At 36.9% G+C, this 14312-nt stretch overlaps 1 protein-coding gene across 1 annotated transcript; it reads right to left on the bottom strand.

Moving 5' to 3' along the window:
- Positions 1-6602: 6602 nt before the first annotated feature.
- Positions 6603-11599, bottom strand: BIRC5 (baculoviral IAP repeat containing 5). Its single transcript, XM_026701691.2, has 4 exons — positions 11412-11599; positions 10132-10241; positions 7917-8034; positions 6603-7029 (listed from the first exon to the last, which is right to left on the bottom strand). The coding sequence occupies exons 1-4, from the start codon at positions 11532-11534 to the stop codon at positions 6937-6939; spliced, it is 444 nt and encodes a 147-aa protein (XP_026557476.1). The 5' UTR covers positions 11535-11599; the 3' UTR covers positions 6603-6936.
- Between the last annotated feature and the right edge of the window lie 2713 nt (positions 11600-14312).

Here is a 14312-nt window from a genome sequence, read left to right as displayed (position 1 = left end):
CCATTTTTCCTAAACCTTTGAAAAGGTAGTCTAGAGCAATATTGTTTACCAAGGAGTGAATGACATAATTGTGAATCAACATCACAATTAATGTATGATTTTATCAACATTGCACAACCAGAGGACCTTGAGGTTAGTATGGAACCAATGACAATTACTGAAGTCCAGGACATTATATGGTTGTTTAAAAATGACAAAGCAAATGGCTTGGATCAGATATCCATAGAGCTCTTAATGGTGGAGACAGATTAGTAGAAAAGCTACCTATTTGATTAAGCAGCTGTTGGCGCTAATAATGTGTACTGGAAAACTGGAGGTGCGGCAGTAATAATTAAAATACCAAAGAAAGGGAACCTCAGTGATTGTAATAACTGGAGGGGTATAATGTTGCTATCAGTCCCTGGAAAAGTTCTATACCTTGTGTTGCTCAGGAGACTGCAGCATCAAGTGGATGCATACCTGTATGAAGAACAAACAGGATTCAGAAAAGGACACTCTTGTAATGACCAGATCCTGACCTTAAGAAATATCATCAAGCACAGTTTAGAATACTAGAAGCCAAGGGTAGTCAATTTTATTGACTTTTGAGTCGATTCATCGAGAAACACTACGGAATATTGTAATGTCCTATGGCATTCCACATAATTTCATCAGTCTTTAAGAGCCTGTATTATAATTCTAACTACTGTGGAATGTGGCAACACAGCCTTCTTTAACATCAATACAGGAGTAAGACAGGGATGTATACTATCACCATTCTTCTTTCTCCTCTCCTTGGATTCTGTTACCCATAGAGCAATGGTTAAGCAATCTAACAGGTTTAGATTTTGTGGATGACATTGCACTGCTTGGGGAAACAAAGGCATGCTCTGCACAAAATGATCACCAGTTTAGATAACGAGGTCAACAAAATTGGCTTACATATAAATTTTGAGAAGACCAAGTTTATGCAAATCAGAAGTGCTCGGGATATGCCTATAACAGTCAATGACCAGGCTACAGAACAAGTCCAACATCTACTTAACTTGGCAGCATTATATTTATCAGTGGAGGCATAGCTAAGGACATTACTTATATTGACTTGGAATGGTTGCAGCCAATTTGATCTATGTTAGATATATGTATTACCACAAAGGTAAAACTCTTCAAGAGTTTCCAATATATGCTTGTGAAACATGGAAGTGTACAATCAAGATGGTTACATGGTTAAATGTTTTCCAGCAATGCTGTTTGAGAAGAAGACTTTGTGTCTCATATCATAACCGCATCACTAATGAAGAGGTATTACAAAGATCAGATTTAGATCACCTATTGAGATGTAGATGTGAAGCAGTTGAAATAGAGCATATAAAGCACTTTTCATATTTAGCACAGGTCTGCTTTAATTCCTCTCTAGAATTTCTTTTGCTTTTTTCTTTCCTATTACTGGCCAGCGTGTAGAATATTTGCGATTTTCCATATTATGCTTTTGTACCTAACTTTTCCTTGATGTGCCACTATTTTTGCTGTGCTTCTTTTCCTCTGGATTATTCACTACCTTGAAGGGAAAATGTCTTCTTTTGTTCAGCTGCTTTTCAATTTGCTTCCAAAAGGCACATCCCCTATCTCCACCTATATCTGTTCAAAGGTTGCAATTCTACAGTGCTGATGTAGGGGGAAGGCTACATAGGAGATGAAGAATGCAATACAAGTGTGCGCATTTTTTCAAAGCAGCCTGCACTTTTACACTACCCCCTTTGAGGATGACCATTGTAAAGAACCAAAGACATAAGCAAAATAAAGCAACTTCCTAAGAATGCAGTTAACCCACTTTTCTCAGTTGATCCTGTTTTCAAGAATGGGTTAGGAGGGAGGGAGGGGCTTGAGAAAGCCGCTGATACCCCTGAAACCGGATGGTCCCAGTGGACCTGAACCGTCCCGAAGAGACGGTAAGTAGAAAGAGCACGTCCTGTCGATCTCAGGGACACCGCAAAGTCCCTGATTGATCCAGGAGCTCCAGCGGCCCAGCAGCGATGGGAAGCAGCCATTGGTCTCAAGCCGCTAAACTGTGCCAGCCCTGGAACGAAAGAAGAACAGAAGATGGTGTGTCGGCTTGAGTGGGAACTTTCTTTTTTATGCAGAGATAAAAGGGTACCCTAAAGGGAAAAGAATTACTAAAGAAAGAAGACCTAAAAGTATAGCAGCGAATTATATGGGGAACTGTCAACTCTTATTTGGAATTCTTATTTTTTAAATATTTTTTTTTCTTTTTTACCTTTGACTAACTGGACTGGATTGGACTTTAAAATAATAATTTTGAGAAGAAATTGAACTCTTGCTTACAAGTTAAAAGCCTCTGGAGTACTTTGCTTCTTTTATTCCTAACTACTTTTACTTTTTAAACCACATGGATACAGTGTAACCAGGAGAAAGTGAAGGGGAAAGCTAAACAACACTGCCATCTAGAGGTCACAGAAAATAATAATAATAGACTTTAAAGATGAAGAACAAGTTATTTTGACTATAGGTTGTTTGGAAGTGGGAAAAGATAGGGAGTGAGCGCTGGATACAGGTGCTGCTCTCACACATCTTGTAAACAACCGAAAAGTTGATTAAGGCAAGGGAAAGAAAAACCACTGTGACCTTGGATAATACACGTTTTGAATTTTGGCTTTTTGGCTTGCTGGATGTTACACTGAGACTTTGGCTTATTTTGTGACATGGATTTATAAATTACAGCTGATACTATTTTTATTTATTTTTTCTCTTCTGCTGGTGTGTACGCTGGTCTTTTTTTCTTCTTTTTTTCTGTTCCAGTTCCTCAGCTTGGCTTTATTTTGGAGTATTGAACTCTTTTTTTTTTCCTTTTCCTGTTCCTTTTTCTATTTTTTTTTATCAACTATTTGACTAAGAAGTGGATTTGCTCTCCCTCTATTTTTGTTGTTTTTCTTTCTTTTTCCTCTTCTATGTAGAAGTGGATGGATCTGTAATTTTTTATTGGAATTTCTTTTCTTATACATTAGATTTTTTGGATTTTGTACAATATTACTCTATCTGTTTTTTGGATTTATAGTTTTTCTTTTTATTATTGGATTTTTTTTACATCCATCCCTATTGGATAGAACTGGATTAAGATAGAGAAGAACCTGAAGACTTTATTATTCACTTTCTTTTTTGGGGAGGGAATCCCCTGCGAGTGGATTATAACTAAATAAGATATGAGAAAGATAACTGCCACTGGATCATCGATTCCTACTTCTCATTCCCCAAGCCCAGCTGGTCAATGATCCATTACAACTATGCTTCAACAGGAAAAGGAAAAAGAAACTTCAATGCAAGAAATAAAGTTAATGTTCCAAGTAATACAAGTTCAAGGGAAATGTACAGATGACAGAATTGAGAGAATGGAAGAAAGAATGGGGAAAATGGATGAAAACACAACTAAATATACAACAAATGATAACGATACATGGAGAAAAAATACAGAAGATGGAGGAAAGAGGGGATAAAACAGATAAGAAAGTAGGAGAAATAGACAACAGACAAAGGTTGAAAACGAAAAAGGGAAAGATTCAATACTTTGGGAGTTGGAAAAAGCTGGTTTCTATTTAAGATTTCAAAGTATTGAGGAAGAAAAAGAGAAAATCTCACAGAAATTATGACAGAAATTTTGGCAGGACCTCTGGAAATAACTAAAGAAAAAATGGATGGAATGGATGAAATATATCAAGCATATACAAGAAATGCGATGAGAAATAAACTACCCAGAGAAGAACATGTGAGATGCACTAAGAAAACAATGAGAACAGAGATACTACAAAAAAGCAAGAGATGACATATTGAAGTTCAAGGGAAAGGAGATCATAGCACTGAAACAAATTCCAAGGAAAGTGAGAGATCCAAGAGAATACCAATTCCTGACAAAGATTTTAATGAAGAAAAAAGTGAATTACAGATGGTTGATCCTTGAAGGCTTGACGTTTATTTGGCGAGAAGAAAGACATAGAATAGACTCAGTTAAGAGAGCAGAACTATTCTACAATGAACATTTTAGAGGAGCAGAAGATGAGAGAGCAAGAGAAGAGGAACTTAAAATACGAGCAGAGATAACAAGAGAAATGGAGAAGGGAAGGGAAGAGGAAAGAGAACAGGAAGAGGGAGCAGTAGGTGGTAAAGTGGCAGTTAGAAAACCAAGAGAACAAAGAACAACGAGAGCAATAAATCCTACATATAAAGTATAAATCATGGAAGAGGGAAAGAAATTAGTTTCTATAAATATAAATGGACTAAATTCGGCTATTAAAAGGAAAAAAATATTTCGCAAACTAGAAAAATTAAAAATGGATATAATTTATTTACAAGAAGTACATATCAAAAAGCAGTATGCATACTTGATGAACTGTCCTAGAATTGGCAATTTATACATATCACTGGCATAAGAAAAGAAAAGAGTTGTTGTATTATATATTAAAAATACAATTAAAGCCAAGTTAACCTACAGATGAAGAAGGAAGAATACTAATGGTTGAAAAATAGATAACAACTCCAAGATACTCTTAATCACAATATATGCATCAAATAACAAGCAAGATGAATTTTATAAGAAACTACATAAAAAATAATTGAATTGGAATATGATATGTATTCTTGGACACTTTAATGTGATTGTAGATGCTGAACTGGACTACAAAACACAGAAAAGAAACAAAAAAAAAAGAACATTACCATAATCGTTTCTTAAGATGGTAGAGGAGTTGAGTATTAAAGATATATGGAGAGAGTTGAATGGCAAAAGTAGACAATTTAAATTTTATTCAAATAGGCACTTATCACGGTCAAGAATAGATATGATTTAGATGTCAACAGACTTAATTCCTAACATGCAGGAAGCAAATATTAATATAAGCACTTGGGCTGATCATAATCCAATAAGGGTCAAATGGAAGGACCAGAGGAAAAGATCAAGATGGACTTTGAACAATTCAATCTTGAAAGAAAAAGAATTTATTGATAATATAGAAAAAGAATTGGCCTCCTTTTCTTTCAAGAAAATAAACCAGAGACAACCTCATTAAAAAATGTATGGGGCACGATAAAAGAATATACTCGAGGTGCGTTTATAGCTTATGCAAGAAGAAGGAACATTAAAAAGAGAAAAATACAACAGACCTTAGAAGGAGACTACAAGAAACTGGAGAGGGAGTTACAATACCCACAATACAAAAACATTAAAAGTCAAATGGATATAATTAAACATAGAATAGGATTAATGGAAAAAGAAGAACTGGTGCAAAAGATTAGAGGAGTTAAACAGAACTATTTTGAAAATGCAAACAATCCAGGTAGATAACATATAAATTAAAGAGTGAAAAAGTACTAAAAAGAATACCATAACTAGCAGAAAATGGTATGTTATGTTATGGAAACGAAGAGAAGAAAAAAAATAGTGCAAAGGTTTTATGAGAAACTATATGACCAAGAGACAATACCAGAAAAGAAAGTTCAGCAATATTTACAAAAGGCAGAATTACCAAAAATATCTGATGAAGTAAAGACTATGTTAGATGAGAAAATAACAATGATGGAACTGACAGAAGCAATAAATAGACAAAACACTGGAAAAGCTCCTAGCCTGGATGGGCTACCAGCTGAATTTTATAAGACAACACAGGAATCAATATTTGTTACAATGCTTGAAGTACTGAATGAGGTTTTGACAAAAAATAAAGTATTTGACTCATGGACAGAGGCATATGTCACTTATACCAAAAGAAGATACTGAACCTCAACAAATAAAAAATTATAGACCAATATCTTTGCTAAATGCTGACTATAAAATATTCACTTTAATGATGGCAAAGACTTAAAAGATATTTAACTCATTTTATACACTCAGACCAAAATGGATTCCTGCCTAAGAGACAAATAAAAAACAGTGAGAATAATTTTGAATACATTGGAATACTACCACTCAGAGAAACAAATGGCATTAGTCTTTTTAGACGCACAGAAAGCGTTTGATAACATGAATTGGCAATTTATGTTGATGCAGCTGGAGGAGATGGGTTTCACAGATAATTTATTAAAGCAATGAAGGCGATATATAGTAAGCAAATAGCAAGAGTAATGATAAATGGAGAATTGACAGAAAATATTAATATTTAAAAAGGAACTAGACAGGGCTGTCCGCTATCCCCACTACTGTTTGTATTGACTTTGGAAGTATTGAATAGGAATATTAGGAAAAATGAATAAAGGGAATGAAAATTAAAAAAGAAGAATATAAACTACAAGTTTTTGCAGATGATTTGGTTTTTATACTGGAAGATCCATTGGAAACAGGGCCTAAGTTGATTGGAGAAATAGAGGAATTTGGCAAGGTAGCAGGACTGAAAATAAATAAAGAACAAAGAAAGATGTTGGGTGAAAAATGACAGAAAAACAAAAGATTAATGGACAAATTAAATATTCAAATTACAAAAAAGTGAAATACTTAGGGATACAAATGACAGCTAGATGCAGCACACTTAAAGAGGACAATTATGATAGATTGGAACAACGGATTGTGATAGACTTGGAAAAATTTACAGCTATCATTAACAGGTAGAATAGCCGACACACTGTTGAATGGAAAGATGGTTTTATTTATTTGTCTTTGTTACAAAATAAAAAACTTTTTTAAAAAAGAATGGGTTACAGCTTCGTTTAGCACCTGAGAGCAATGTCTGCAAGCAAACACTGGGAAAAGTGCCTTCAAACAATTTTGCCCAAGAAACTATTAAAACATGGTAAACATGGTATTTTATAAAAAGGAGCATTTATTCATAAATGCATCAGAAGAAATTCCATAATAAGTAACTACAAAGAAACTTAACATAAACTTGAACAGCAGACTTTGAGCAATTCAACTTTTGATTTTGCTCAATACCATTTAGACACTCAAAAAGCCCACATCATCTAATGGCATATAGAACGCAGATCATCTATTTTTTCACGGATCAGGTTAGCATATTTCTCCATCTCGATAATTGTGTGCTTAATTTCTGTTTCCTAGAAGAAAATTAAAAATACACATTCCTATTAATAAATAGGCAGCTATTGGGTTATAGGAAAAAAGCTATATAGGGAATCTTACCCTGATAAAGAGAAATGTACTTAAATAATTCACTTTGAGATAGAATTCAGCCAGTAACAAACTGGCCTACACACTGTAGCTAAATTAGGACATAAGATTATGTAGCCATATGACCCCTATAATACAATAGGGAAAGCAGAGTAATTCTAGAAGGAAAGCCACAATAATTTATGATAGCCAAAAAATTAAAAGGAGTCTTGTAAGCATCTTTATTACTTCTCCTTTACCAAATGCATGACTCAGAACAAGGGCAAAGTTTTAACTACACAAGATACTCCATTACAGGTCTTAAAGTAGCAGTTTTGGAGAAAAAAAACTTTGGCAGCACTATTGAATCAGAGATTGCTGAACGCACATACCATGTTTCTCATATAATAAGGCTGGGTCTTTTTTTTTTTTTGAGCCCCGAAAAAATGCCTAGGCCGTCTTTTTGGGGGTGACTTAAACAGGGTATGTCAAAAGGCTTCAAGCTAGCTCAGGATGTCTCAACAAATACAGTAGACTTTAATACAACACAATTTTATTCCTTATTACACAATTTCGTATTATGCAATAAGAAACGTATAAACTATATTGCATGTACCCTATATCCGAGTAACCTGTCCGTCTTCTCCTCCTCCTTCCATTCCCTGCTTTGTCCCAATTTAATTCTTGTATCAATTTGGCATTTCATGCATCTGATGAAATGAGTTGAAGTTCACACTTTAATAAAATGTGTTAATCTGAAAAGGTACTACCAAATTCCTGCACACTGATGAGACTACTCAAGCTAAGTTAACGGTTCCTTGCAAGTTATACTCACAATCAAATTGTTCATCCTCTCTTTACGAAGTTTCATAAATTCCTGTATTGTCAGGTCACAAATGTCTTTCTGTAGAGCAAGAAATGCACACTTGGGAGAGTGTTTACGGTGCTCTTCCCTAGAAATTTGAAATACAAGTCATAATGATGCAGTGGATTTTTAAAGGCAATTAATTAGCAAGCATACTGCATGTGAAGAATGCCTTCCTAATTTGGACCTCATGCCCCCCACCTCCCCAAATGCAACCTTTCTGTCCATCCATTTACTATTAAACAACTATTTTCCTCCAAACCTGTACATATGTCAGGTGGGGAAACTCTGCTCTTGGTCCCTTGGGAAATTGACTTGCATCTTGGAGCTAGAAATAGGACTTTTGGTAGCCAGATTATCTGGAATTCTTTCTGAGTATGTATGGCTGCCTTCCCTTCTATCTTATGTTCCATTTCTATATTTGTAGAGTAACAATTGCTCTAGGACCAGACTATCCTTTTAAATGAACTGTTTTAACTGTTCTTTGAATTCTTATGGAAAGAATAGAATAAATAACAATCTTCCCGTGGCACTGTTGCAACCATAAAACCTATGTTTATAACTGGATAAAATGTATAACACTTTTGGAAGAGGCTCAGGCAAGCTTACGCAGAAAGCTATTATATATGACAATGATGCGGTCAGAAGACTGGAACATTTCTTGTGTTCCCATCTATGAACTGGATTAAATCAGGGGCCGAGACCCCAGAGTTCCTCTCACTGTTCCCAAGGGGCCATCACCATGGTGCATTTTGAAGCAACAGCTCCCAAGGGCTGGTTGCCTTTCTGATTACTTTATTTCTGTGGCTGAAGCATAGAAAGTAGTGACATACACTTTGTCATGACTCATCACCCATTATCCCAGCCTAGCTAGCTCTAGAGCAGCGGTCACCAACCGGTGGGCTGCAAGAAAATTTTGGTGGGCCGCAGAGAAATCTCACCCCCAGAGCACCCCCACCCCCCAAGCAATTTATCTAGGCCGCGCAGAAACACAAGGCCCTCGGGAACCCTCCCGGCCCACTCACTCCTTACCCGGAAAACTTGCCTGCTAAATTGCTATTTTTCCTTTTTCCGACCATCATCTGTTCTGCTGTGCCGGGAGATTTAGATTAGCTAGGAAGCAGGAAATGGTTGGATTTCTTGCTTTTTAGCTTGTCTTTAGATCTTCGGCTCTGCTTTTAAGCACAGCCGAACCTCCCTTAGGACTGAAGATTCTATTATTCAGTGCAAACTCACGGCAAGCAAATTTGAGAGACTGAGCTAGCCAATGGTAGATAGATAGATCTCTGAATGATTCTGTGAGCAACTCAATCTGCCTGCTTGCTTTGCCTGATTTTGGGTAAAAGTTGCTCTTTTTTAATAAAAAATTCAATATTTATATATTTATAATATTTACATACAAGCCATGCCCAGCCAGTCACATGACCATCAAGCCACACCCACAAATTAGGCCATGCCCACAGAACTGGTTAGTGGTTCCTAGGATTTAAAATTATGAGTTTGGTGGTCCCTGAGGTCCAAAAGGTTGGTGACCCCTGCTCTAGAGAAAGCCTAATATCTGCATTCTCTTTTTTGGTCAAATTGATTTCGAAACAGGCTAGATGTTTTCAAAAAGCTCAGAAAATATACTTTTATGCCAGCCTTTTCTGGGCCTTGCCAATTTAGGCCTCATGAAAAAACAGATGTTGCACATGAATTTAGGGTCAGCTGACAGGATATATAGAAACCCTTACAAACATCCCTCTAGATATTCTAGAGTTTTCTGGACTGTGTAAATTCATAGTCAAGATTCCAGGTTACTTCAGTGAAAAAAGGGGAAAAAGCTTGAGTGCAAACCTTCCACTCAGAAAGGGAAGTCAGCTGTACTGACTGCAAAGTATTAGCTAATCATGTTAACAATTATTGTCAGCCATACAACTAATAATCAGATAGAGATGTTGAACCCGTCTTTGACAGGTGGCTTAATTTGCTTTGGTGTGGCTTTAACAGTACTATGGAAAAAGAGTGGACAACATAATAAATTATTAATATCTAGTACAATTCTATCATTGCCTCTATTATCCTTAATTATAGAAATGAAATACAATGTTTTGCAAGATCACCTAAGTATATTTGTTGAGCTTTCTTTGCTAAAACTCATTTGGCATCATTAAAAGTCTTAGGATAATAATTCCAAAGTACTTACATGGGATCATCATCAGGTTCCCATCCCTCTAATTCTTTAAAGCATATAAAACATTGTGCCACATCAGAAGCATTTTCAATAGGACAGTGAATGAATCCAGCTTCAGCCATCTGATTTGGGAAAGGGGGAAGAGACAGAGCAAGACAAATGAGAAAAAGTATTCAACAAAGTTATACATTTCAGGTTACACATCTTATTTCTGAAATTGGAGGGGCTGCAACTGAAAAACGATTTCACTACAAGTCTCCTTGATTCTAAATAACTTCTGAATCTACTCTGTTACAAATATATGAGAAGAACAGGAAAAGAATAGTAATATTTTATGTGTACAGTTTTATTTCAAATTTCTAAGATAATACACATACTAATGCACATACATAAAACTATTCAAATAGGAAGCAAGATAAGTAAAATAAATTAAAAAATATTAAGCACACTTTTAAAATGTTCTATAACAGGTTAGCATTGTGATTAGCCTGTATCAATCCACTGAAATATATAGACCTCTTCACTGAAGGTTATGGACTATAATCAAACACTCTAGTCCAATTCAATTGTGAACTGATGCCTTTTGACTTCCTGGTTTAGGAGAAAACTAATGCTTGGGTCTCACCATTCCTAATCATGCATCTTAGCCACTACTGGTTCTCATTATTTAATTATACATGGCTACATATTTTAGCCCAGTGGTCCCCAATCTTTTTTGACACCAGGGATCAGTTTTGTGGGAGACAATTTTTCCATGGATGGGTGGGGGGAGAGATGGTTTCAGTTTTGCTTGCTCTTCATGCCATTCATCCCCAGCTGTGCACCCCAGTCCCTAACAGGCAGTTTCCATTCATTGTTTGTTGTCCTGCCCTCTGGTGCTTTTGAAGAATAATTTGACCCCCTATTTTGTGGAAGCCCCTCCAATACTGGAATACTTCTATCATGTCAACCCTAATTCTTACTTTCTTTAGACTAGCCAAACCCAAATCCTGCAAACGTTCTTCGTGTATTTTAGTCTCCAGGCCTTTGGTCATCTTAGTTGCTCTTTGAACTTTCTCCAAAGTCTCAACATCTTTTTTTTTTTTTGTAGTTAGTGCAGCATTCCGGGTGTGGTCTTAGTAGGGTTTTTATAAAGCGGCACTGATACTTCGCGTGATCTTAATTCCTACAAGATGTGCTTGGGAATAAAAGCCCATTAAACAGAAGAAGAGTCACTTCCAAGGAAAACAAGTCTCCCACCCCCGAGAGAAGAGGGACCCCACGGGAGGGCTTGGGAGAAACGAGCCCCTCACCCTGTCCGCAGTGCAGGAACAGTCGGAGACGAAGGGCCACTCAGTAAACGTGGCGAGACGGTTCTCTTTCAAGTACAACTCGAGGCCCGGCGGGACCCGCCGTTTTGCTTCCCCGAGAAACATGATGGTTGCCGGCGCTTTCAAACTGCAGCGGGAAAGGAGAAAAACAAAAAAACAAAAAAAAAGGCTTCCCGGGGCATGACGGGAAATTGAGCGTTGGCGTCGTGTATGCCGCGCCCCCGTGAGCGCTGAACATGCTGGGAAGCGTAGTTCTTATTACGATCGCCATGAGCAAAGAACGACCTTTGTTTTACAATTTAAAAAGCGCTTCTATATCGGCAGCACCTTTTAGAAAAATGGCCCTTTAAACCCCTTGCTGATTTTGTTGTACCACAAGGGTAAAGCAAAACTAGATCTCCAAGTTGTCATTTCAAATTGAAAAACTCCACTTTTTTTTGTATTTGGTGCCTCAGTTAAGAGCGGAGGTTTTTGTGGCCCTTAACTATGAACAAGTCATTGTTTTAGTGTTAACAGCACAGTACAAATCTTGGTAATGCCCAGAAAAGTACAGTACATGGCAGCACCTTGCTGCCCTTGATAAAAAGTTAACTAGGGTTGGGTAGGGTTGGCTAGCCACTAGCCTAAGAATTTGAAAAAGGCTATCAAGCACTCAATCATAAACCATTTTTATACTGTATTATGGCCCAGAAAATTACTTGTGGATCCCCAGTCACAATAAATTGAGTTCACCTGGAACTTAAATTTACTTTCTTAACATTACTAAACACCATATAATTAATTTCTGAGTGAATACAATAAATGTACGTAAATTCAAAGACTTTCCCTTGGCAATGCTCTCTAAAAAATTTCAGATAAATCCTCAGGATTCCAAGATTCAAGTGGGATCCATTTGAAATTGCCATAAAAAACACAAATCACATATATTTGTACAAGAACAACATCCGTTTAAGGTTGAATTAGCAATCCAACCTTTTACTGTCAATAAGGCTGGGAAAGTAGATCTATGGGGGAGGGAGGGAAGGAATTTCTGGCAGAGATGCAATGCAAAAACACGAATTCAAGAAGCAGATCCTTTTGAATCTTCCCAGTTATGCATAGGATCCATTTGAAATTTAAATTAAATTAAAGGCTATAATGGAATGAAAAAGATTTGGAATGGTGATGTTGGAACAAATATCCTTCTGGGTTCAGTTCCAAGTGGGGAAAAAGAGACTGGAAACATGGAGGCTGTTTAGAAAGATGGTTTAATGGTGGACAGTGTTAGGTTGGGAAAGAGAGACTCGAGACCAGTGTGACTTTTTTCAGCTCTTTATTTCATGTATAGATCGGTACAAGATCTTGGAGCCGTGGCAGCCCTTCATATAGGGATTGCTCGTGGCTCGCCAGCCAATGACAGTTCTTTGAATCTCCCATGATCAGCCCAGCCAATCGCGGTTGATTCATATCGAACCAATCACTGCAGTCTAGTTAACCAATCGTCTTGCAGTATGTGTGGACCAATCAGAAAATGGTATTTGGAGTATGTTAATATAGGACAGGACCACGTTCCTTGGAATTCCTGGGTGAAAAGAGAAGGGATGCTGAAAATCCCTTGGTTTCATACCCTCTGTTGGGCCCTATCTTAATGTTTCCTGTTCCTGTGTAAGAAATGTATCCCACTGACTGTCAGACTCCCAGGGGCGGGGGTCTTAGCTAACTTTGTAGACTTTGTCTGGACCACATGGCTTCACCTGAGTGCTGGCTACTGCAATCTTCCCAGGTGCCATGTGGTGAGATGGGTAATCCTATCATTTCCTGAGGGCCATGTCTTAATCCCATCACCCTGGAGCCGAAGGGGAGGTAGGGACTGCAGGAAGCTGCTTTGTCTTTAAAATATGTTTCTCCTTTTCTTCATCCAAGGAAATATAATATTCTGCCTTTTTAATATTTCCTTGAATATTTCATTCTTCTAGGAGAGGGGTGAGTGCTAACTTTCTACAGTGACTATTGTTCATTCTTTGCAGATAGCTGTGATCTGTGCTTTGATAGTGATCTCAGATGACTCATATACAAATCATGAGTATTCATAAGAAATCACATGAATCTGATATCTTCCTTTTAAAAATAACGTTAAAGTAATGTAATGTTTTAGTTTTTTTCAGATTGTACGATATGCTAGCCAGAATGAGTACAATGTACAGCAAAAATATAAGTGATATTTAAAGAAAGGTACCCAAGTAGCTTCCCCCCCACCGCCCCGCTAACTCTTTAAAATTTATTATTTTTTCTTGCTCTTACATTGTTCTCTGGTAAACTTGCCCTGAATTGCAGTTTAGAGGTCCAATTACAAATGTAAATACTTGCTTGATATTCTTCTCTCTTCCTGTCTTTGTCTGCTTTTTCTCCAGTTTTTGCTGGTCAACTTTTTCTAGTGTTTGCTAATATTTAATACATCGATACTAACTATATTTTTGCTAACTAGACTGAGTGGCTATGTCCTTGCTCTGATCTAGATGCAAAGATTAGCTAAGATTGATCCAGTTGCAAACTAAACTGAAAATTAGCCCCAATAATTTCCTAACAAAGATTGCTTTGAGATAGGAGGAAAATGGGCTGGATGATTCTTTCCAGTGTTTATGAAGACATATAATAGTCCTCAAATGCATAGGGAGCCATAAGCAAAAAGAACAGCTACCACTGAGCTAACTCATAGTTTTATTATTCTGACCATCATGGCTTTAAATGCACCCAGAACATCATCTGCAGATGCTGTTCAAAGGGAAGAAAATAAACCTGCAGTTTGAGACTAAAGCAAAATAAAGAAAAGTAATTTATGCAGCAATTTGGTATTGCTGACAGATTCATTCCCAAATTACATCCAGTGGGCCAAGTAATGTACAA

The sequence above is a fragment of the Pseudonaja textilis genome, chromosome 2 (genome assembly GCF_049901715.1).
Source record: "Pseudonaja textilis isolate UNSWEBS1 chromosome 2, rPseTex1.2, whole genome shotgun sequence".
NCBI lineage: Eukaryota > Metazoa > Chordata > Lepidosauria > Squamata > Elapidae > Pseudonaja > Pseudonaja textilis.
The sequence above is the reverse complement of the archived record's forward strand: the minus strand, read 5'-3'. Positions and strand labels throughout refer to the sequence as shown.